General features: G+C 36.6%; 1 protein-coding gene across 1 annotated transcript; it reads left to right on the top strand.

The window, feature by feature from the left end:
• The first annotated feature begins 22 nt into the window (after nucleotides 1-22).
• Nucleotides 23-15,349, top strand: CUNH15orf65 (chromosome unknown C15orf65 homolog). Its single transcript, XM_008706064.1, has 3 exons — nucleotides 23-221; nucleotides 312-406; nucleotides 15,002-15,349. The coding sequence occupies exons 1-3, from the start codon at nucleotides 23-25 to the stop codon at nucleotides 15,347-15,349; spliced, it is 642 nt and encodes a 213-aa protein (XP_008704286.1).
• Nucleotides 15,350-25,561: the final 10,212 nt, after the last annotated feature.

The following is a 25,561-nucleotide window of genomic DNA, read 5'->3' as shown; positions in this document are numbered from 1 at the left end:
CTCGTAGTCCCTCCCGCTCCTCATGTCGGGCACAGGAGGAGGAAAGAACTACGACTCCCGAAGAGGAGCAAAGCCCGCCCCGGCTCGGCTGCAGGAAGCTAGGCGGGGCGGCAGCGATCCCCACAACATCCGGGCCCCGGCGCTAGAGAAGCTCCGCGGCCAGTTGCTATGGAGACGGGCTGCTACAACCACTCTAAAGGATTCGCGGTTTCACCCCAAGGGCAGCTCCCTGGATTAGGCGGATTAGTTGATAGCTATTGATCTAGCGGAAGGTTCACGTTCTCTTTGCGGCTTTAATTGGATGTTGTAAGGCTTCTCCCCTGTGCGCTCGCTGGTCTTCTTGCCATCCGCTGCCGGGGAAGACTGCGTTTGCCGAAAAAATAAAGAAGATACCGAGAATGACCGAGTACGACTGGGTGGGTTTGGGCTCTAGAGGGCTGAATGTTTTTGACAGTTGGTTTTCCTTGCTATAAATTTGGGGCACCCCCCACCGCCACTCTCCCCACCCCCCACCCCCAAGAAACATCTTTCTAGGCAACCACTGGGCTACACAGATGTAAATGTGCATCGCCTTGAGCCAGAATTGCCTCTGAAAGTATAAAATGATTGGGGATGGTGTGCAACTGCGGTGATGGCTTTAAATGAGAAAAAAACGTACCTTGTTAATCTTTTTTCTTACACTGTGCCTTGTTCAAAAAGGATAGAGAAAAAAAAAGAATATGGTGCACTTGTATTCACTTTTGGTGGAAACGTAGAAAGTTAAACTTAAGGTTCTGTCCCCCAATTGTGGCAAAAAAAAAAAAAAAAGATAAATAAGGAAAGCATTAACAAGGAGAATGATGTGCCTGAGCAGAAACAAAAAGGTGCCTCAAAATTAGATTTTTGGAGGGTTTTTTGTTTGCTCTTGGTGTTGCTATAGTTAACATCACCTGTGACACAACATCAAAAAAAGAAAAAACGATTTTTAATTTTAAAATTAGAGCTTCCATAGAGCATTTTTATTATCTCAATGGCTTGTTCTTATTTATTTTTTTAAAAATGTGTATGTGTTTATAAGGAAGAAGTTTGAAAAGTGACAGTGGCTTGGCTTTCTGTAATTCCAGGGGAGCCTGAAAATTACATTAGTGGGAGAGCTAATACCATTTCTTTGTAGATTTTTATTCTTTTCAAGGCACTTTCACAGTCTAGTTTTTTAAGACCGTCAATTTTAGAAGAATCATTTGCAATTTTAATTAACCTTTTTATCCTTAAGTAAATATTTGCTGATCCTATGTGTAACCTGGCAGAGCATTTAAAATAATCCTTTTATTATTCTTTCTGTAAGGCTGTTTTGTTTTTAATTGTATCTAATTTGAACTCCGCATCTTAAGCATATCAGATTTGAAGAGGGTGCAACCCAAATAAGAAAACTGTAGTGACCTATGACATGAAGTAAAAGCAAATGCGTATTTTGTTTCTAGGTCTGTAAACATTTGTGAATTATCCTGGAAGTCAAAAAGATTCAGGTAGACCTTAACATTTCCTGATTGTGTGGTACAAATTATGCCAACAAAGTTTATCAGCTAATTTGTCTTCTGTTTTGACTAGATATGGTTTACTGTATTACATTTTGGGCCAAAGATGACCAGAAGGTAGAAGAAGATGATTTGATGAAAGAGAGTCCTCTGTGACTGAGGTTGCTCTGGGCAACCTGACTGGGTATCCATAAAGTAAGTTAGGGTTGGTACTTTGTAGTACAAGTCACAGGGCAGCCACCTTCCACCTAAGCAGCTTTCCCTGTACTCCAGAAACCTGGACATTTTGAGAAAACCTGACTTGGTGAGATACCATAGGATTCTGGTGACTTGCTGTTTCAGTGTCTGTGCTCTTGATATTGAAAACAAATTAACTGGCAGTGTCGCAAAGAAGCAGCTGCAAGATCTGATGAGTTCTACTCCCAGCTGTGCCAGCTTCCTAGAAGATTATGAAGTATTAGTAAACTGCTGTACTAATGTAGTGTTATTAACCTGTAAACTTCAGAACTGAATTCTGGAACATCATCCATATGCACTGAGGTAAACCTGAAAGAAAATGGTAAAAACGAATTCCATGTATATAGCAATTTATCACTTACGTCCAGTTTTCTTTCATTTTATCTCCAAAACCACAAGAATTATGGCAGGTTTTTTGCTTGTCTTGCTGTGTTTTTACCAATTTACAGATGATGGCCAGAGGTGAAATCATGGTAAGGGACTGGAACCTAGGTCACAGTTCCTGCCTGGTGCTACTCCTCCAGTACTCTACTGATAATGATTCAAATCTGAACAAAGGAAAAGAAAGTGGATTAACTACTTCCTATTTAGAGAATTGAGCTCAGCCTTCGAAACAAATTAGGTTCCTGACCTTGAGAAACTTAACTTGGCTAAAATATTTAGTAGAATAACCCAGGAATTCAGGATGAGCTCAGTTATGCTAAAGAGGAACCTAATTAATCCAACCCAAATTTGAAAGTCAGAAAGGTTTTATCCTCACTTAACTCTGACATGCAGCTCTGTAAACATTCTTATCTTCATTCTAGAGTGGAAGAAATTGAGATTATTTTACTAGTATTAAAGATTTAGAATTCATAAAGGGTCTCAGCTTCATGAATCACAAGAATCTACTCTAGAATCTTCAAAGAAAAGGCACTTTAATACATGTAAACAATCTTCTATTTACTGCAACCTTAAAAGATCAGTTACAATACCCTGCCGACCACCATGAAGTTATTTATATATAATAATGCAACTTCTAATCTGGAAGGATTTAGATCTTAAGTATTCCAAATTTTTTAAGTACTGCCAAATTTTTTTGTTGTATTTTTTAACTACCAATTTTTTTTGCCTATTTGGACACCACAGAACACACTTATTAAGAGCTTCTTATCACAAATGAGGGGCCCTATTATGAGTAAATCTACATATCCCTTTATGCTTTTTGATTAACAAAATCACTAAGTTCTGTTAAAAAGAAAAACAGGGGCCTAGGTGGAGTCACTTGACCCCAGGACAGCAAAGGAAGATTTAATTGGACTTTCAACCTCTCCAGAAGTGGAATTTTAAGCCAATCAATCTGGAATTTTCTAGTTAACTAGCACCAATCAGGTGTTCTGTTACCTGGGCCTGCCCTCGCCCTCTCCCAGAGGAAAACCAGAGGATCTGCTTGATAAGAACCTCTGTCCTTGGCACCCCTGGGTGGCTCAGGTCATGATCCCAGGGTTCTGGGATCCAGCCCCGCATCGGCTCAACGCTGAATGGAGAGCTTGCTTTTCCCCCTCCCTCTGCTGCTCCCCCAGCTTGTGCTGCTTTCTGTCAAATAACTAAAATAAAACAAAAAAGAACCTCAGTCCCTCCCCCAAGGGGGAATTCCATTGGATATTCTTTCCTGTTTTGTCGAAGATTAGTTGAGCATAGACCTGAGTGTCCATTTCTGGGTTCTCTATTCTGTTCCATTGATCTATGTATCTCTTTTTGTTTGTTAATATCTTTTAAATTTAAATTCAATTAATTAACATATAATGTACTTAGCTTCAGAGGTAGAATTCAGAGATTCATCAATCTTCTGTAATACCCAGTGTCCATTATATCACATGCTCTCCTTAATGTCCATCAAACAGTTACCCTGCCCCCACACTCCACTCCAGCAAACCTCAGTTTCCTATGATTAAGAATCTCTTACGGTTTCTCCCTGTCTCTGATTTCATCTTGTTTTATATTTCCCTCCCTTCCCCTATGATCCTCTGTTTTGTTTCTTAAATTTCACATATGAGTGAGATCATATGATAATTGTCTTTCTTTGTCTGGCTTATTTCGTTTAACATAATACCCTTTAGTTCTACCCTTGTCATTGCAAATGGCAAAATTTCATTCTCTTTGATGGCTGAGTGGTATTCGTGTGTGTGTGTGTGTGTGTGTGTGTGTGTGTAAAACACATCTTCTTTATCCATAGTTTGGCTATGGTGGACATTGCTGCTATAAACATTGGGGTGCAGGTACCCCTTTGGATCACTGCATTAGTATCTCTCAGGTAAATACCTAGTAGTGCAATTCCTGGGTGGTAGGATAGCTGTATTTTAAACTTTTTGAAGAACCTCCATACTGTTTTCCAGAGTGGCTGCAACAGCTTGCATTCCACCACCAGCTTAAGAGGGTTCCCCTTTCTCCACATCCTCACCAACATGTGTCGTTTCCTGACTTGTTAAGCTTAGCCATTCTGACCCATGTGAGGTGGTATCTCATTGTCGTTTTGATTTATATTTCCCTGATGCCAAGTGATGTGGAGCATTTTTTCATGTGTCTGTTGGCCATTTTCATGTCTTCTTTGGAGAACTGTCTGTTCCTGTCTTCTGCCCATTTCTTAATTGGATTATTTGTTCTTCAGGTGTTGAGTTTGATACGCTTTTTAATAGATTTTGGATATTAGCCCTTTATCTGGGAAGACATTTGCAAATATCTTCTCCCATCTTGTTGGTTGTCTTTTGGTTTTGTCAACTGTTTCCTTTGCTGTGCAAAAGCTTTTTATCTTGATGAAGTCCCAATAGTTCATTTTGCTTTTGTTTCCCTTGCCTTTGGAGACATATCTAGCAAGAAGTTGCTGTGGCCAAGGTCACAGGGGTTGCTGACCATGTCCTCCTCTCAGATTTTGATGGCTTCCTATCTCACCTTTAGGTCTTTCATCCATTTTGAGTCTTTTTTTGTGTATGGTGTAAGAAAATTGCCTGGTTTCGTTCTTCCGCATGTGGCTGTCCAGTTTTCCCAACACCAGTTGTTGAAGAGACTGTCTTTTTTCCTTTGGATATTCTTTCCTGCTTTGTCGAAGATTAGTTGACCATATAGTTTTGGGTCCATTTCTGGGTTCTCTATTCTGTTCCATTGATCTGTGTGTCTGTTTTTGTGCCAGTACCATGCTGTCTTGATGATTACAGCTTTGTAATAGAGCTTGAAGCCCGGAATTGTGATGACACCAGCTTTGGTTTTCTTTTTCAACATTCCTTTGGCTAGTTGGGGTCCTTTCTGGCTCCTACAAATTGTAGGATGGATTATTTGTTCCAGCTCTGTGAAAAAAGTTGATGGTATTTTGGCAGGGATTACACTGAATGTGTAGATGTTTTAGGTAGCATAGACATTTTAACAATATTTATTCTTCCAATCCATGAGCATGGAATGTTTTTCCATTTCTTTGTGTCTTCCTCAAATTATTTCATGAGTGTTTACAGTTTTTTGATTACAGATCCTTTGCCTCTTTGGTTAGGTTTATTCCTAGGTATCTTACGGTTTTTAGTGCAATTCTAAATAGGATCGACTCCTTAATTTCTCTTTCTTCTGTCTCATTGTTAGTGTGTAGAAATGCAGCTGATTTCTGTGCATTGATTTTATATCCTGCCATGTTGCTGAATTCCTGTATGAGTTCTAGCAATTTTGGGATGGAATCTTTTGGGTTTTCCACATAGAGTATCATGTCATCTGTGTAGAGTGAGAGTTTGACTTTTTTTTTGCCAATTCAGATGCCTTTTATTTCTTTTTGCTGTCTGATTACTGAGGCTAGAACTTCTAGTCCTGTGTTGAGCAACAGCGTAAGAGTGGACATCCCTGCTGTGTTCCTGACCTTAGGAGAAAAGCTGTCAGTTTTTCCCCATTGAGAGTGATATTTGCTGTGGGCTTTTCATATATGGCTTTTATGATATTGAGATATGTTCCCTCTATCCCTACACTGTGAAGAGTTTTAATCAAGAAAGAATGCTGTACTTTGTCAAATGCTTTTTCTGCATCTATTGAGAGAATCATATGGCTCTTGTCCTTTCTTTTATTAATGTAGTGTATCACATTGATTGATTTGGGGATATTGAACCAACCTTGCTGGCCAGGAATAAATCCCACTTGGTCATGGTGAGTAATCCTTTTAATGCACTGTTGGATCCTATTGGCTAGTATCTTTGTGAGAATTTTGGCATCCATGCTCATCAGGGATATTGGTCTGTAATTCTCCTTTTTGGTGGAGTCTTTGTCTGGTTCTGGGATCAAGGTAAAGCTGGCCTCATAGAATGAGTCTCAGTGTTTTCCTTCCATTTCTATTTTTTTGAAATACCTTCAAAAGAATAAGTATTAATGCTTCTCTAAATGTTTGATAGAATTTCCCTGGGAAGCCATCCAGCCCTGGACTCTTGTTTTTTAGGAGATTTTTTATTACTGCTTCAATGTCCTTGCTGGTTATGGCTCTGTTCAGGTTTTCTGTTTCTTCCTGTTTCAGTTTTGGTAGTTTCTACGTCTCTAGGAATGCATCCATTTCTTCCAGATAGCCTAATTCGTTGGCATATAGTTATTATATGATATAGAACATATAGAACATATGTTGTTTTTATTTCTTTGGTTGTGATCTCTCCTCCTTCTTTCAAGATTTTATTTATTTTGGTCCTTTCTCTTTTCATTTTGATAAGTCTGGCCAGGGGTTTATCAATTTTATTAATTTTTTCAAAGAACCAGCTCCTAGTTTCATTGATCTGTTCTGCTGTTCTTTTGGTTTCTATGTCAGTGATTTCTGCTCTATTAATTCTCTTCTCCTGCTGCATTTTGGCTTTATTTGCTCTTCTTTCTCCAGCTCTTTTAGGTGTAAGGTTAGGTTATGTATTTGAGACCTTTTTTGTTTCTTGAGAAAGGCTTGTATTGCTATATACTTCCCTCTTAGGACTGCCTTTGCTGCATCCCAAAGGTTTTGAACAGTTGTGTTTTCATTTTCATTTGTTTCTATGAATTTTTTAATTTTTCTTTAAGTTTCTGGTTGACCCATTCATTCTTTAGTAGGATGCTCTTTAACCTCCATGTATTTGAGTTCTTCCAAATTTCCTTTTGTGATTGAGTTCAAGTTTCAGAGCATTGTGGTCTGAAAATATGGAGGGAATGAGTCCAATCTTTTATTACTGGTTGAGACCGGATTTGTGACCCACTATGTGATTTATTCTGGAGAATGTTCCATGTGCACTCAAGAAGAATGTCTATTCTGTTCCTTTTGGGTGAAATGCTCTTAATATATCTGTGAAATCCATCTGGTTCACTGTGTCATTCAAAGCCCTTGTTTCCTTGTTCTTCTACTTAGATCTGTCCATTGCAGTGAGTGGGGTGTTAAAGTCCCCTACTATTATTGTATTCAGTGTGTTTCTTTAATTTTGTTGTTAATGGGTTTATACAATTGGCTGCTTCAATGTTAGAGGCATAAATATTTACAACTGTTAGATGTTCTTGTTGGATAGACCCTTTAATTATGATATAGTGTCCTTTCTCATCTCTTACTATAGTCTTTGGTTTAAAATCTAATTTGTCTGATATAAGTATATAAGGATTGCTATCTCAGTTCTCTTTTGATGTCTGTTAGTATGATAAATGGTTTTCCATGCCCTCCCTTTCAATCTGGAAGTGTCTCTGGGTCTAAAATGAGTGTCTTGCTGACAGCATATCTATAGGTCTTGCTTTTTTATCCAATCTGATACCCTGTGTCTTTTGATTGGAGCATTTAGCCCATTTACATTCAGAGTAACTATTGAAAGATATGAATTTAGTGCTATTGTATTACCTGTAAACTATTTCAGTATATTGTCTCTGTTCCTTTGTCATCTGTGTTACTTTTGGGCTATATCTTCGTTTAAAGGATACCCTTTAATATTTCTTTCAGGGCTGGTTTAGTGATCACAAATTCTTTTATCTTCTATTTGTCCTGGAAGCTTTTTATCTCTCCTATTTTGAATGATATCCTAGCTGGATAAAGTATTCTTGGCTGCATATTTTTCTCATTTAGCACCCTGAATATATCATGCCAGTCCTTTCTGGCCTGCCGGGTCTCTGTGGCTAGGTCTGCTGCCAGTCTAATGTTTCTATCCTTTTAGGTAAAGGACCTCTTATCCTGAGCTGCTTTCTCTTTGTCTCTGAGATTTGCAAGTTTCATTACTATATATTGGGGTGTTGACCTATTTTTATTGATTTTGAGGGGTTCTCTGTGCCTCCGGACTTGAATGCCTGTTTACTTCCCCAGATTAAGGAAGTTCTCAGCTATAATTTGCTCCATTATACCTTCTGCCCCTCACTCTCTCTTTCCTCCTCTTCTGGGATCCCAATTATTCTAATACTATTTTGCTTTATGGTATCACATATCTCTCAAATTCTCCCCTCATGATCCAGTAGTTGTTTATCTCTCTTTTTCTCAGCTTCTTTATTCTCCATCATTTTGTCTTCTACATCACTAGTTCTCTCTTCTGCCTCATTTATCCTAGTAGTTAGATCCTCCATTATATATATATATATATTACATTGAAAGGATAGAATGTAACTGTAGAGATAAAAATAAAAAAGGACTGTTTTAAAAAAAGAGAAAAATGAGAGAATATGATCAGACAGGCGAAGAGAACAGAGCAATACATGATTCTGGGTGTATTTTGGTCTGTATGTTAGAAAAAACTGCATCCCAAAATTGTAAAGAAAGAAAAACTTTATATATATATATAAATATATATATTTTATATATATATTTTATATATATAATATATATTAAATTAAATAAATTAAATTATATATATAATATATATCTTATATATATAATATGTATCTTATATATATAATATATATTAAATTAAATAAATTAAAACATATATATGTATAAAATACAATGAAAGGGTAGAATGTAACTATAAAAAATGAAAATTAAAAGACTTTTAAAAAGATAAAATAAGAAGTTGCTTGAGAAGGAAAGAGAACAAAATCAAAATTGAAAAACTAAAGAATCATGAGAAGAAAACAATGAATTCTATATACTATTTTCCCTAGTGCTGGAGTTTTTCAGTTCTCTGTGATTGGTAAACTTAGCTGAACGTTCTTGCTGATCTTTTTGCTCCAGTTCTCAGGTGTATTTGCCCTGGGTGGAATTGCATTTAGCCAGGGGGCCAGGCTAAGTAATCTGCTCCAGTTTGCTCTACGTGTCTTTTTTTCCCTGAAGGCTTTCCCTGCCACTTTAGAGGATGAGAATGAAAATGGTGGCCTCCCAATCTCCAGCCTGTAACTGGAAGCTCAGGGCCCCACTCCTCAGTGCACCTTCAGGAAGAAGCAGTCAATCACTCCTGTCTCCCTGGTCTCCATCTGTACTCTGTGTTCACCCAGCCTGTGACCAAGAGTTTCTATCTCAGGCATATGACTCTGTTTCGAGTCTCCAAACCCTGCAGACTCCCACAGTGTGCACCTGCACTGGAAGGGTGGGGAGTCTCACCATGGTTCTACCACTTGCTGGAGCCCTGTTCAGAGAGCAGTTGTCCGACTGTGCCGCGGTTCATGGTTTATGGCAATCTTGAGCCCACTCTTGGGCTCACTGATTGCAGCTGCCTTCTCCACTCCAATGCCTGTGAACTCTGCCACATTCAGGCACCCTCGTTCTTTCTGTGACCCCGGGGATCCTAAGATCACACTGTCTCACCTAGGATTCCATCCCACTTCCTCACTTGAGTAAGGCAAGGATGTCCCTCAACAGAGCAGACTTCTAAAAGTTCCACTCTGCTGCTATATCACTTTCCAGTAGCCTGCTCCTCCCCCCCACTGTTTAGCTTCCAATATATCACCTCAGATTCACTTCTCCGCACCTCCTACCTTGCAGAAAGTGGTTGCTTTTCTGTTTGTAGAGTTGCAGCAATTCTTTTCTTAGATCTCCAGTTGAGTTCGCAGGTGTTCAGAATGATTTGATAGCTATCTAGCTGAATTCCTGGGACCAGACTCTCCTACTCCTCTGCTATCTTGCACCTTAATCCCTGAAACAATCTTTTCTCTTGCTAGTAACTTATCCTTCCTATGAAAACCTTCCATTTCGCACCACTCCTCCAAGCTACCCTCCATTTCCTGGATGGGATGCTGCCTGATTCGTGAATCACTTAATAAAGCCAATTAGATCTTCAAATTTACTTCGTTGCATTTTGTTTTTTAACAGTTGCTATTGCTACATTTGGAAGGTCCTGCTATCTGAGTCCTCAGATTAGGAAACAAAACCATCTAATCCATATTCTTTATTATATATTTATAGGCAGATTTTATATTTATATCCTTGTAAAATAATTTCATCAAAGTCAAATAGTTATTAGTGCCAATATCAGAACACAGGACTGGTGATACCTAATAGGTGCTTTTTACAACTCTTACAGGAGAAGATACACAAATACCAACAAGATTTCCCAATCAGTCTGCTTGACATGTTCTTGTATAAGCCATGCAGCTGTGATGATGGCCTTCTCTCTCCCCAGAGGCCTGTCTCCCAGAGGCCTGTTTAATTCCTGACCATGGCTTAGCCACATCTTTCCTAACAAGTGTGTGTAGCCCAGTACTCACAACGTCATGTAAGGATCAGCAGCTTGAGCATCACCTGGGACTTTGTTAGAAATGCAGAATCTTGGCCCTACACTACTATGGATAAAGGATGTCTAGTTTCAGATAACTTCTCAGGGTTATTGGTAGGTAGTAAAGCACTACTAAGATTTTGTTTCTGATTAGCAAAGTAAAAGAAATGAAATGGGCCTTAAAGGTGGCTGGGACAGTGGTAGCTGGACGTTCTAGCAAGATAAATATTCACAAAATAATGGTCTAATTCCCAAGAACTGACCAATGAAGTTTTTCTGAGGCCAAAGATTAAAGCTCTCAGCTTAGAAGATACCAAGACAATAGAACAATAACTAACCACCTCAAACTTTTGTCAATAAAAAGTCAATCTTTAAAGAAATGGATAGTTAACATGGAAAACTTGAGGAAAAAAAGACCAGCAATCTAATATGTAACACCTATGTTTGAAATAGGGTAATACACAATAAGAAAAAGGCTTTTTCCCCTTATGCAAATACACCAGCAGATCAAGCACTCTTGGACTGGGTTTTCAAGAAGATCCAAAAGATTTCTTAAAATTATTGAAAGAAGCTCTTCTGAAAAGTCACTTTGCCTGATGATTATCATTAGGGCAAAGCGCGAGAACATAATGTTCTACTCTATGATACCACTTCATTTTACAAAACTTTATAATTTCTATGGAATAAATGGAGTCACTAGATGATATCTAAAATAACAAATAATTCAGACTCCCTTATTTTACAAACAGAAAACTGTAGAGAATCAGACTTACCCAAATTCTCACATTCCCGTCAAGTCAAGGAGACTACAACCTGGGTCTTATAACGTCAGTGCTCTTTTCACTACACTTGATTCAGATTTTTAAATCCCTTAATCACAGAAAAATACTTTCAAAAAGTTTATTAAAGATACTGTTCAAGTAGCACATTAATAGTTGACTGAAGAATTGATTGAATGTGGTTTTATAGTACTGTTAAATGAAAAGGTAGCTTTTAGGGATGTTATTATGGGGAAAACATTTTAGCTCAGGTTCATTTCAATTTGTAGCACCTTCTTATTTTTCAAGATTATAACCAGGCACAAGTACATTTAAAACATGAGTAGATATAAGATGATATATGTATGTTCTTACTTATGGTTCTTATATATATTTATGATTTTCCCAACTAGAAACACAAGCAAAATTGAGTTTATAAAGGATTAACCGCTGCAAATCTATCAGAAAAAATTAAGCTATCTAATACAGGCTCAAAATGAAGGTTATTAAACAAAAAAAAAATCTGTAGTAACAGAACTTAGGCAATCCCATCAGGTTGGAATTATACTGAGAGAATTAAGCCAGGGCAGGGTTAATATTCATCTTCACCAATGTAAACTGAGGAAGAAACTTAACTATCTATGAAACTATTTTCAAGTACTTTGTCTATTTGGCATAAACAATATAATCAAAATTAACATCCATTTAACAAGTACGTTTCAGTTCTTTTATAAGGAACGTTGTAGATTGAATTTTTTCTACAATTAAGTTTCTTAGGATAGACATAAAAACTAGATTTTCAGGATTCAAAATCATGAGCAGTTTTTAGTTCTTCATACATTTCATTAATTTTTTTAAATGGGGTTACATTAATTTACTTGACAATTGTCAATACAAAGTGCTGTTAATGTTCCCAGTCTGTAGTTTATTTTTTAATTTGGTTAACTGTATTTTCAGGTATAGATTGGACAGTTAAATACCTCAACCCTTTCCTCTATAATTTCTTTTGTCACTTCTAAATTTTTAATATCCTCCTTTCTCAGAGGGTTAAAAATACCTTTCTCCTAGGTTTCTGGTTTTTCTATAATGTGATTTTTAATCACTGTGTATTTAATTCATCTGAAGTTTATTTTGATAATATTTGAAGGTGAAGATATATATTTTTGAAAACAGCTAACTAGTTTCCCAACATCATTTACTGAGTTGGTTTCCTGTATATGTCTTCCATATAATAAATTGTAAGCCTTAGGAATTTTGTATTATCACTGCATTTCCAACATCTAACATTGTGTAGCATACAGTAGGCACTCAATAAGTATTTACTGAATCAATGAATGAATGATAAATTAAGTTTATATAGTCTGTTCCACTTGAATTATTTCATCTTCATTAATGAAGGTTGATATTTTTAATAGACTTAACTTTACTAAGGATAAAGCATATTATATGCATGTGCTAGAAAGCTATGTGCACTTTTGCATCCATTCTTTTTAATGTCTTGCTCCCTTGCATTCCCAAACAGCTAAATGATTTGTATTTAAGTATTTATTAAATTATATGTATATACACACATATTTAATTTATATATTAAAAATTATAGTAAATGGCACCACCAGCTACCCAAGTGTTTGTCCAGAAACCTAGTAGTCATCCTTGATCTGTCCCTCTTCATCATCACCCACATTCAATCAATCACCAGAACCTGTGAATTCTACTTCCAAAATATATTTCAAATTTGTTTACTTATCTCCCTCTCTATACTACCACCCTACTACAGATCATTGTCATCACTTGGACAGCTGTAGCTCCTTTCTACATCCATTCAAGGCCCTGACAGCAGTTAAAGTGATCATACTAAAACTTGTTACTTAATGACATGCATCTCCTTAGAACACTTCAATTGCTTTCCAATGCTTTTACAATAAAGATCAAGATTTTTATCAGAGTCAACAAGACCCTTCAAGATATGGCCCCTTCCCCTCTATTCTCATCTCAAGCTATTTTCACCCTAACTTACTTGACTTTGGGCATGCTGAGTTTCTCTTTATTCCCACTTCTACCTTTTCCTGGCCTTCCGGTCTTAGATTCAATGACACTTCACTAGAATGGCCTTTCTTAGCCCCCACCTAGGTTAGAACCCCCTATAAATTTCCACAAATATCTTGTATTTTTTTTCCTCCGTAACACTTACCACAATTGTAATTATTAGTTGTGTAATTATTTGCTTAATGGCTATGCCCACAAGGCTAAAATCATCCCTAAATTTTATCTTGTTCTCTTCTCACTGTAGAATTCAGCAGTAGGACTTCTTGCAGATTTTCTCCATGATTTACAAATGTTTTTACAAATTCTCATGATTCCAGTACAGGATTTTTAAAAGCTATCTTATGCATACTTTTGATAAGTTTACTTTGAACAGATATTATGTCATTTAATGAGGACTAGCCACTGCCCTGAAGAGAATAGAATTTCTGAAAAAGTGAAGTAGATGTGCTAACTTTTCGTTTTGTTTTGTTTTTCCAGGTTTATTGAGATATAATTGACATATAACATTGTGTAAGTTTAGGGTGTATTACATGATTTCTTGTATGTATTGTGAAATGATTACCATAATATTAACACATTCATCACCTCACATAATTAAAGTTATTTTTGTGTTGAGAACTCTCTTAGCACCTTTCAAGTATGTAATAAAGTATTGGTAACTATAGTTATCATGCTGTACATTAGATCCCCTGAACTTCTTCTTATAACTGGAAGTTTGTACTCATTGACCAACATCTCTCCATTTCCCCCATCCCCTGGAAATCATCATTATTCTGTTTCAATGAGTTTGACTTTTTAAAAATTTTAGATTCATATATACGTGAGATTCTTGTATTCTTTGTCTGACTTAGTTCACTTAGTATAAATGTCCTCCATGTTGTCTGAAGTGGCATGATTTCCTTCTTTTTTATGGATGATTAATATTCATGTGTGTATGTATACATGAGAATATAGTATACTACATCTTTATTCATTCCATTAATGGACACTTAGATTGTTTTCATATCTTGGCTATTATTTTGAATAGTGCTGCAACAAACATGGGGGTGCAGATATCCCTTTGAGATAGTGATTTCACTTTGTTTGGATATATATCCACAACTAGGATTGCTGGATCATATGGTAATACTAATTTTAATTTTTTGAGGCATCTCCTACTGTTTTCTATAGAGGCTGCACCAGTTTGCATTCCCACCAGCAGTGCACAAGGGTTTCCTTTTCTTCACATCTTCACCAACACTTGTTATTTGACACTAGCCATTCTAACAGGAGTGAGGTGATATCTCGTTGTGGTTTTAATTTGCATTTCTCTGATCATTAATGATGTTGAACACCTTCTTATGTTCCTGGTGGACCATCTGTATAGTCTTATTCAGAAAAACGTGTATTCAGGTCCTCTGCTCATTTTTAATCAGATTATGTTTTGCTATTGCATTGTATGAGTTCCTTGTATATTTTGGATACTAACCCCTTATCAATATTGTTTGCAAATATTTTCTCCCATTCTGTAGGTTGTCTTCATTCTGCTGACTACTTCTTTTGCTGTGCAGAGGCTTTTCGGTTTGATGCAGTCTCACTTGTTATTTTTGCTTTTGTTGCTTACACTTTTGGTGTCATATCCAAAAAATCTATGCCAAGAATAACATCACAGAGCTTTTCCCCTGTGTTCTTTTCTAGGAGCTTTGTGCTTTCAGGTCTTACACTTAAGTCTTTAATTCATTTTGAGTTAATTTTTGTCAGTGGTATAAGACAGGGTTGGTGCTAACTTTGTTTTTTTCCCAAAAAATTTTATAATTGAGAATTATTTGATGTGTTTATATTTTAGGACAAGAAATGTGCTTCAGCTTCAAATTCAGGCACAGAAGTGAAACCTGAACAAGTTCCTTCTTGTGTGAACCCTGGCAATCCTGTGTTTTCATGTATGTTGGACCCAAAGACACTCCATACAGCTACCTCACTATCAAAACCTAAGATGATTATGTATAAAACCAATTCATGTAATTATGGTGAATTTTTACCTATGCCACAGTTTTTTCCCTGCAATTATACTCCAAGGGAGCAAGTATTTTCAAGCCATATCAGAGCTACTGGATTTTATCAAAATAACTCTCTCAATACTGCACCTGATAGAAGCAGAACCCTTGATTTTCCTAATTTTCAACATACTCTATGAAAATATATTCCTTTGTATAGTTAAGAGAAAATATACTCAGGAAAAATGAGTTTTAAATCTAAGGCTAGAAAACCTAACTTGGAATATAAAAGTATTTGAATTAAAAGAATACCTTTAAGAAATAAAGCATTTGAATTGATAACTGAATTACAGTGACTCCTTAAATAAAAATGTGTTCAAAACAGAATAAAAAGTAAACACGTTTTAATACATCTTGGCTTTATTTAGTACATGTTCTCCAAAAGTTTCAAAAGGCTTTCAGGATCTCAGTTGTCCACTCAGTATATTTATCAAGACAAAGGAACACAAGAGCACTAAGAAAAAAACTGAATTAAAGGAAGACTGACCAGTAATTTCCCAGTTTTCTGTTATTTCAACTAAGGGCTTAGAACCTGGGGGAATGTTAGTTTCCACTGCTAGGCTAGTAGAAGAGAAGACCTGTTATTCATTCATTCATTTGGCAAATACTTATAGAACACCTACTTATGACAGGCACCATACCATGCAAATGGAACGCAGAAATAAAAGTGTCTTTTATTGATTAAATGAATAATATTTTAGGGGACTGAGATTAGCAAATTAATAAAGTGTGATAATTTCTGTAAAGTATGCAAAAGATCTTTCAGACACAAAGACAAACTGCTCAAATTAAGACCAAGGACATCAGGAGAAGCATCCTGGAGAAGGTAAAACCAAATCAAAGGAAAGGTTGTCCAGGAAGAAGAAGCAATACATATAAGAATACAAAGATGCAAGAGATGTGGTACATTTTTTATAAATGCAAATAATGTGATATATCCTTAACACAGTGTGAGCAGTGGTAGATGATGGACTATACTATTATTCAAACTCTGTAATTCTACTGTATACAAAGATTTATTTATTTCAGTTGCCCTCTGTTGTAACCACACTTGAGTCTGAGTACTTTTATGGAAAAAAGTCATTGTTAGTTTCAGGTTCAGGATACTAACATCAATTAGAAAAATACTTTCGTGAGTTCCTAGGGCATCGGAAAAGTTGCATCTTCTGTTTACAAAAAATGGTTTGATGTGAGGAAAGAGCTCAAACTCTGCCTCATGAGATTTTTCCAAATACCTCAAAATTTGATATAATGACACAAGCAAAAAGAAAAATTAGTTTTGTTCACTTCCTTTAAAACATCAAAAATCCAGGAATTGCGTAAGATATCCAGGTGAATAAAGTTAATTTAAAAATGTATAGAGAGAGAGAGAGAGAGAATCGAATACTACACAGCCATCAAAAAAAAAAAAAAGAAATCTTGCCATTTGCAATGATGTGGATGGAACTAGAGGGTATTAAGTGAAATAAGCCAATCAGAGAAAGATAATTATCATATGATCTCACTCATATGTGGAATTTAAGAACCAAAACAGAGGATCATAAGGGAAGAGAGAGAAAAATAAAACAAGATGAAATCAGAGAGAGACAAACCATAAGAGACTCTTAATCATAGGAAACAAACTGAGGGTTACCAGAGGGAAGGGGTGGGGGTAGGGGTAACTGGGTGATGGACATTAAAGAGGGCATGTGATATAATCAGCAGTTCCCCATCAATAATTTTTATGTTCTTGTGAGGGGGGAAAAAAAAGTAAAACCTGTTTAATCTTTAAAAACAGGAGGAGGAGGAGGAGAAGTAGTAGTAATAGTAGTAGTGGTGGTGGTGGTGGTGGTGGTGGTGGTGGTGGTGGTGGTGGTAGTAGTGGTAGTGGTGGTGGTGGTAGTAGTGGTGGTGGTGGTGGTGGTGGTGGTGGTGGTGGTGGTGGTGGTGGTGGTGGGGGTGGTGGTGGTGGTGGTGGTGGTGGTGGTGGGCGCCTGGGTGGCACACCGGTTAAGCATCTGCCTTCGGCTCAGGGCGTGATCCTGGCGTTATGGGATTGAGCCCCACATCAGGCTCCTCCGCTATGAGCCTGCTTCTTCCTCTCCCACTCCCCCTGCTTGTGTTCCCTCTCTTGCTGGCTGTCTCTATCTCTGTCGAATAAATAAATAAAATCTTTAAAAAAAAAAAAAGAAGAAGAGGGAATGAGCCAGCTGTGTGAAATTATCTTGAGAGATAACACATGGATTGAGACCTGAAGGTGTGATTAGGCAATGCGGAGAACATTGGTCACCTCAACAAGAAGTGTTTCAGTGAGGTCACAGAATGGAAAACTTTAATGGAATAGGTTTAATTTTTTAAAGATTTTATTTATTTATTATTTAGAGATGGGGAGAGAGAGCAGGGGAAGGAGTAGAGGGAGAGAGGCAAGCAGACTGCGCTGAGTGAGAGCCAGACGCGGGGCTCCATCCCACGACCCTGAGATCTTGACCTGAGCCAAAACCAAGAGTCAGATGCTTAACCTACTGAGCCACCCAGACACCCCTGTAATAGGTTAAGAAAGAATGAAGTTAGTACTTTTTGGTTTTACTGTACACTGAACAGAGAAATAGAGTGAAAGCTAAAAGTAGACACATGGGGGCCAAAGGTTACTTTTTTAAAAGATAGGATAATATAGCCTATTTATATGCTGATGGGATCACATTTTGAGAACTACTGGTCTATACTAATCAGTTCTAAAGACAAAGGTAGCTGAAGATAACTACAGAGTAATGTTTCTTTAATATGGACTAAAAAACGAATGAAGGATAGTCGGAAGAAAGGCAGGCAGGGACAAGGGTCCCTGTCCTAGGAGGAAAACTACCCTTAAAAGGAAAAAGACCAATCCTGTTATTCTAGGCTTTATTCAGTGTCCCAGCTTTAACTCCTACTTGGAGGACTTAAAACTTGTGACAGAAAGGAAGGGAATGGCCTTGGGCATCCTAACCCAGGCCCAGGGGACCAACTCAGCAGCTAGTGGTATATTTAAACAAAGAGCTTGACCTGGTGGCCATGTGGCTGCATGCCTTAGGACAGTGACAACTGCAACCCTCTTGATCTGAAACACCACCCTGGAAGGAGACCTCCGCCTTTTCCACAACTAACTACCTGATAGGTAGATGATCACGTGGACAAACACCTGATCCAGTGACAGGTACATGGAGGGTTAATCAGATTAAAACAGCCCACACCAAAGAGCCCATAAAAACTCCTAGATTTAACTGTCAGATCGGCAACCCTCTTGGGTCCCTTCCCTCTTCAGGAGCTTTGTACAATCACTCAATAAACTTCACTTTGATTCCCACCACTCTTTGTCTGGTCTACCTCTTCATTCCTTGAAGCAGCATGACCAAGAAATGTGGGCACTAAAGAAAAAGAAATCTTGCAACAAAACTGAACTGCATGAAATAAAAAAGCACGGATAGACCATATACAGAATTATTCACCAGCTTATAGTATATTTAGAACCAGGATTCAGAACAACCTAAAAGAAGCAGAATTTGTACTGTAAAATATTAAATTCATCACTTTGTGAGATACACTATGTAAAGCAGTACATTTTTGGAATATGCAAACACACAAATAAATGAGTTTTTAATTTTTCCAAAAAGAAAGATTTCATTTCAGATAACAGTTTGAACAATCAGTTCTTGTAGAAAATAGCTAAAGCACATAAGGTAAAAAAAAAACTCATATACTTTAGGCAAACTTTCCTACATTTACACAATTATCAAAATATCTGACATTTCATTTCCATTTTTTGACTCATCATTACTGGAAATATAGCATGAGCTCTTGGCTTCAAATAAAAAGAAGTTTATCTTCCCCAAGGAATATTTTACCAGTTTATTTAGGTCTTTCTTTTAGCTATAAACTAAAAGACTATCAGAAATATAGTTTACCCCATCAAAAATCTAATAAATATATCTGACCAAATAAGTTGATTTTTTTTTTACTATCTATAATAGCTCAAAATTATTATGAATTTACTATTCCTATTACTATACTGTTTGTTTAGTAAACAAAAAACATGTTTATCTCGGTCATAAAAAGGCTGAAATGAAGTATAAAAACTGTCAAAAGTAGTTCCTTGCAGAGACTATCTTGAGATGGTCATAGGGTCATATGCATTTAGAAAGGGGAATTACATTTCAAAAACTGTGGACAATGGCAAAGAGAAGATGCTGGTAATCTGGTCATGATTTGAAGAATAAGCCTGGTTTTGCTGATGATACATGAGAGTTCATGAGGTTGTCTTAAAGGTTTATAAACAAAGGCAATTATCCTAAATTTTATAGGATAGAGGAAGCCTGTTGTATAGAATAGGATGCATGATGCCATGAAACATTCCATTCAAACTAATTCTCCTTGTTCTGATTCTGTGTTAAAAAACGGAATTTAACTGAGTAAATTTGAAAAATTTAATTGGCTTTATTCAACAATTCATAAATTAGGCAGCATCCCAACTAGCAAGTAGAAAAGCTCTGAGAAGCTCTACAAAATGGAAGACTTTATAGGCAGAAACAGGGCAGGACAAAGAAACTGTTAAGAAAAAAAAAAGGATCTTTTCAGGCAAGGTCACCTTCCTTTGGGGAAAGGCTAGGGGTCTATTAAGCGATTTACCTCAGTAGTGCTGATCAGGAAATTCCAGATTGACTGGTTAAAGGTCAAATTCCTGCAATTTTATCTTGGTTTCCTGTCAATGCTGGCAAGTGACTCTTTTTTTTTAATTTTTTTTTTTTTTTTTACTTTTTAAAATTCCAGTATAATTAACATACAGTATTATTAGTTTCAGGTGTAGTGATTCAACAATTCTACACATTACTCAGTGCGCATCATGATAAGGGTACTCTTAATACCTTTCACCTATTTGAACCATCCCCCCATCCACCTCCCCTCTGGCAACCACCAGTTTGTTCTTTTTACTTGAGTCTTTTTTTGTCTCTTTTTTCTTTGTTCTTTTCTTAAATTCTACATATGAGTGAAATCATATGGTATTTGTCTTTCTGTGACTTATTTTACTTAGTATTATACCCTCTAGATCACCCAAGTTGTTGCAAATGGCAAAATCTCATTCTCTTTATGGCTGAGTAATCTTCCATTGTAGATACATACCATATGTTTTTTATGCATTCATCTATCAATGGATACTTGTGTTACTTCCACATTCTGGCTAATGTAAATAATGTTGCAATAAACATAGGGATGCATATTATCTTTTTCAAATTAGTGTTTTCATTTTCTTTGTGTAAATACTCAGTAATGGAATTATTGGGTTATATGGTAATTCTATTTTTAATTTTTTGAGTAACCTCCACACGGTTTTCCACAGTGGCTCTACCAGTTTGAATTCCCACCGACAGTACTTGAGGGTTCCTTTTTATCCACATTCTCAGAACACTTATTATTTCTTGTCTCTTTGATATCAGCCATTCTGACAGGTATAAGGTGATATCTCATGGTGGTTTTGATTTGCATTTCCCAGACAATGAATGAGTTGAGCATCTTTTCGTGTGTCTGTTAGCCATTTGTATGTATTCTTTGGAGTTCGTTCTGTTCATGTCTCCTGCCTATTTTAATCAGTTGGGGTTTTTTTGTTTTTTTTGGTGTTGAGTTGTATAATTTCTTTATATATGTTGGACATTAACCCCTTATTGGATGTATCATTTGCAATATCTTCTATTCGGTAAGTATCTTTTTGTTTTGTTGATTGTTTCCTTTGCTGTACAAAGCTTTTTGTTTTCATGTAGTCCCAAGAGTTTATTTTTGCTTTTGTTTCCTTTGCCTTAGGAGACATATCTAGAAAAATGTTGCTATGACTAATGTCAGGGAAATTACTGCCTGTGCTCTCTCTTCTAGAATTTTTATGGTTTCAGGTCTCATATCTTAGATCTTTAAACCATTTTGAATTTATTTTCTCTATGGTGTAAGAAAGTGGTCCAGTTTTTCCAATACCATTGTTTAAACATACTTTCTTTTTCCCACTGCATATTCTTGCCTCCTTTGTCATAGATTATTTGACCACATAATCATGGGTTTGGTGGGTTTATTTCTAGGCTCTCTATTCTGTTCCATTGATCTATGTTTCTATTTTGGTGCCAGTACCATACTGTTTTGATTACTATAGCTTTGTAGTATATCTTGAAATCTGAGATTGTGATACCTTCAGTTTTGTTCTTTTTCAAAAATGTTTTGGCTATTTGGGGTCTTTTGTGGTTCCATACAAATTTTAGGATTGTTTGTTCTAGTTCTGTGAAAAATGCTGTTGGTATTTTTATCGGGATTACATTAAATCCATAGATTGCTTTGGGTAGTATGGACATTTTAACAATATTTGTTCTTCCAATCCATGAGCATCTTTCCATTTGTTTGTGTTATCTTCAATTTCTTCCATCAGTATTTTATAGTTTTCAGAGTACAGGTCTTTCCCTCTTTGGTTAGGTTTATTCCTAGGTATTTTATTATTTTTGGCGCAATTGTAAATGGAATTGTTTTCTTAATTTCTCTTTCTGCTACTTCATTATTAGCATATAGAAATGCAACAGATTTCTGACACTGATTTTGCATACTGCCACTTTCCCGATTCATTTATTGGTTCTAGTTTTTCTCTTTTTTTTTGGTGGCATCTTTAGGATTTTTAATATATAATATCACGTCATCTGTGTATAGTGAAAATTTTACCTCTTCCTTACCAATTTGGATGCTTTTTTTTCTTGTCTAATTGCTGTGGATAAAATATCCAGTACTATGTTGAATGAAAATGGTGAGTAGACATCCTATCTTGTTCCTGACCTTAGAGAAAAAGCTCTCAGTTTTTCCTCATTGAGGATGATGTTAGCTCTAAGTTTTTTATAGGTAGCCTTTATTATATTGATATCTCTTCTCTCTAAACCTACTTTTTGAGGGTTTTTATCATGAATGGATATTGTACCTTGTCAAATGTTTTTTCTACATCTATTGAAATGATCACATTGTTTTTATCCTTTCTCATACTGATGTAATGTGTCACACTGATTGATCTGTGAATATTGAACCACCCTTACATCCCAGGAATAAATCCCACTTGATCGGGGTGAATGATTTTTTTTTTAATATATTGTTGGATTTGGTTTACTAATATTTTTTTGAGGATTTTTGCATCTATGTTCATCAGAGATCTCTCTCTCTCTCTCATAGTGACTTTATCTGGTTTTGGTATCGGGTAATGCTGGCCTCATAGAATGAATTTGGAAGCTTTCCTTCCTCTTCTATTTTCTAGAATAGTTTGAGAATAGTATTAACTCTTCTTTAAATGTTTGGTAGAATTCACCTGTGAAGCCACAAATGACTCTATTTTGCACCTGTTTCTTTTTTTAAAACATGTTTGCTAAGCAACTTTATGATGTGATTTACCATATACATCTGCTTATAAGAAGAAGTGAATTGTCATATAATCTATCATCCCCATGGACATGCTCACTCAATTTTACTTATGAATTAATAGTAAGTAGGCAATCTGTTTTGTTCAGTCTCCTGAGCTTGGTTAATGCGAATCTGATACTCAGAGAAAGGTCAGCTCTTCATAGGTCTTTGTCTGAGAGTGAGATTGAACCGGATCAGTTCAATAAGATAAAGAAATACACTCCTGTTGTCAGTCCTTTTGGAAATCACCTACTACCCTTTTCCCCAGATGGTATGTGCAAAAATTCTTTGCCCATGAGGTGCCTGGGTGGCTCAGTCAGTTAAGCATCCAAATCTTGGTTTCAGCTCAGGTCATGATCTTGGGGCTGTGAAACAGAGCCCTGTGTGAGGCTCGGCACTCAGCACTTATCCCTCTCCCTCTGCTCTTCCCCTCACTCACTTTCTCTCTCTCTCTCAAATAAATAAATAAAAATCTTTTTAAAAAATCTTTTGCCCTTATTTGCCACATGGATGAGGCTCACTGCAAAGTACTTGGCTTGCTAGTGACCAGTGGTCTCTCCTTCACCAAACTCTGAACAGGTTCCTCTAAGCCACTTTTTCAACTGGGCCTGATCCTTGGGCCTTGCCCTTAAGAGTTCAGTTGTTAGCAAGAATACTGCCAAGTTGGTGTAGCCAGAATCCCCACCATCAATTTTGATCACTCTCAATATCTGACCAAATTCCTCATTCCCCACAACCTCCCAGATGATACCCAGTCAACCTGGCCTGCTTTCAGCAAGAATCCTGTTAGGTCAGTTTAGCCAGAATCTCGCTACCCCTGATGTTTCCTCTTAGTACTTTTCCATGTACTGACAACCCCAACCCCGACCCCCAACTTGCTCCTTAGCTATAAATCACCACTTGTCCATTGTCCATGCTATATTAGGAACTGACCCCAGTTCTATACTGAGGTCTCTTTTCCTATACTGCAATCGTTCCCAGATGAAATCTGTTTATAGTGCTCTAACTACTGTCCAGCTCTAGTTTTCCCTGACTCTAGGAAACCAGGACAGGAGATGTTTATATAAACATACGTGTTCACTTTCTATTTAGCTATTAGATAGCATTTATCTATTAACAGTAATATTTTTACTTCTGTCAGTAAAGAGCTAAAATGTATAAAAGAAAAATTATGCCAAGCCTGGGCTGGGACAAACCATTTTTGCTTGATGTAATTCACAAACCTCTTTCTGGGAGGAAAGAAATGAGCATTCCTCATAAAATGCTTAAGCACTTTAATGATATAAAGGTTCTGTGAAACTAGTTACCCATCTACGCTAGCTGACTCTCAAGTGACTATCAGTCAAAGGGCAAGTGGCATATTAGAAAATATTCTTTATTTAAATTAAGTCTAACAATAATTATTTACTATTCCTATAAGGCATCCACTGCAAAAATGGGATAGTCATGATCTTTCCTTCATAATCAGTATTTTGATATAGTTTTGATATTTATTCATAGCCAAATTCATCAATAAACAGGTATACTGTGTGTTTATGTATGGTAATCACATAGTAGTGGGATATTAAAGATCCCTTCAGGCGGTTAAAGATCCTTCAGTTTACATTTCTGTAACAGCTACATTTAGCCTATTATCCACTTGGTATCTTGAAATTAATTTCAATCAAATAATTGACATTATGAAAAAAACTAAGGGACTACCATAAGAATTTTTTTCTTATCTTTTATTCATGGACCTTAATAATAATTAGCACTATTATTTGGGAAGTGTGTTTTCATCATGAAGGAGATGGGAGTGTTATATCAATATTTCAACTCTCTCACTACTTCACTTTAAGATAAAAGTCCCTCACAAAAAATAGGAGATTGCTCAAAAGAAGTCAAGTATTCTGTGAATACAAATTTGTCTATTGTTAATTTAAGAAGTCTAAGACTTTATTTAGAGAATAGGGTCAAAAATATTAATAAATAACTAGTCAAGAGTATCCCTTCTTTCCTCCGAGGATTGATCTTTCGCGCTTAGGGGAGCTATTGGGCCCAGTCTTTTTTGGGGGGGGAGGGGTTGGAGGATGGTAAAAGGAAGAGCCTGAAGAAGCACTAGGTTGGTTAACATATTGTGAATTTCAAACTGGTATTTGACATGTATGGAGACTCATCTTTATTTTGGTAACGTTTATTTTTTAAAATAAAAACAAATCAGTGTTGGTTATAAGAAAAAGCAATCCTGCCTTATGAGAAGGTCTATGAACTGAACAAGGCTGCTATGTAAGTTATCTAAAGTTTATAAAAGCAAGTCTCAAGATTGCTGAACTAGGATAGCCTTACACATTCAAAAAAGTATTGTGTTAAAAGAAAAAAAAAAAGAATGAAGCTGTTTTATGGTCCATTTGAATGACATCAGATGACCAAATACTGTAAAAACTTATTCCTAAAAATTGTGTTTTGTTTTTCTAAAAATCCTCTAAATATAATCAGACAGTTGTGGTAACTACTATATACAGAAGGTACTGTTTTTGCTTAATGCTTGCTTCATCACTGTGGTACAACACAAACAGTGGTACAATCCAATGCCAATATCATAATACTTTGTGTTAACATTTCACCCTTTGCTGTCTTTTTCTTTTTCCTATTGCACTTGAAGGCACTAGAAAACATCTCACTAGAAAACTTACCTTCACCAGATAGTATGAAATATGATCAATGCTTTGGGGAACACTACATAGAGTTAAGGTTGAAAATAAGGTTTCCCAAACAGGGTTCCTGGGTGGCTCAGTGGGTTGAGTGTCTGCCTTCGGCTCAGGGCATGATCCCAAGGTTCTGGGATCGAGTCCTGAGTCCTGAGTCAGGCTCCCTGCTCAGCAGCGAGTCTGCTCCTCCCTCTCCCTTTGTCCTTCCCCCACTGCCACTCACACTCTCAAATAAATAAGATCTTTTAA

The sequence above is a fragment of the Ursus maritimus genome, unplaced genomic scaffold (assembly GCF_017311325.1).
Source record: "Ursus maritimus isolate PB19 unplaced genomic scaffold, ASM1731132v1 scaffold_35, whole genome shotgun sequence".
NCBI lineage: Eukaryota > Metazoa > Chordata > Mammalia > Carnivora > Ursidae > Ursus > Ursus maritimus.
The sequence above is the reverse complement of the archived record's forward strand: the minus strand, read 5'-3'. Positions and strand labels throughout refer to the sequence as shown.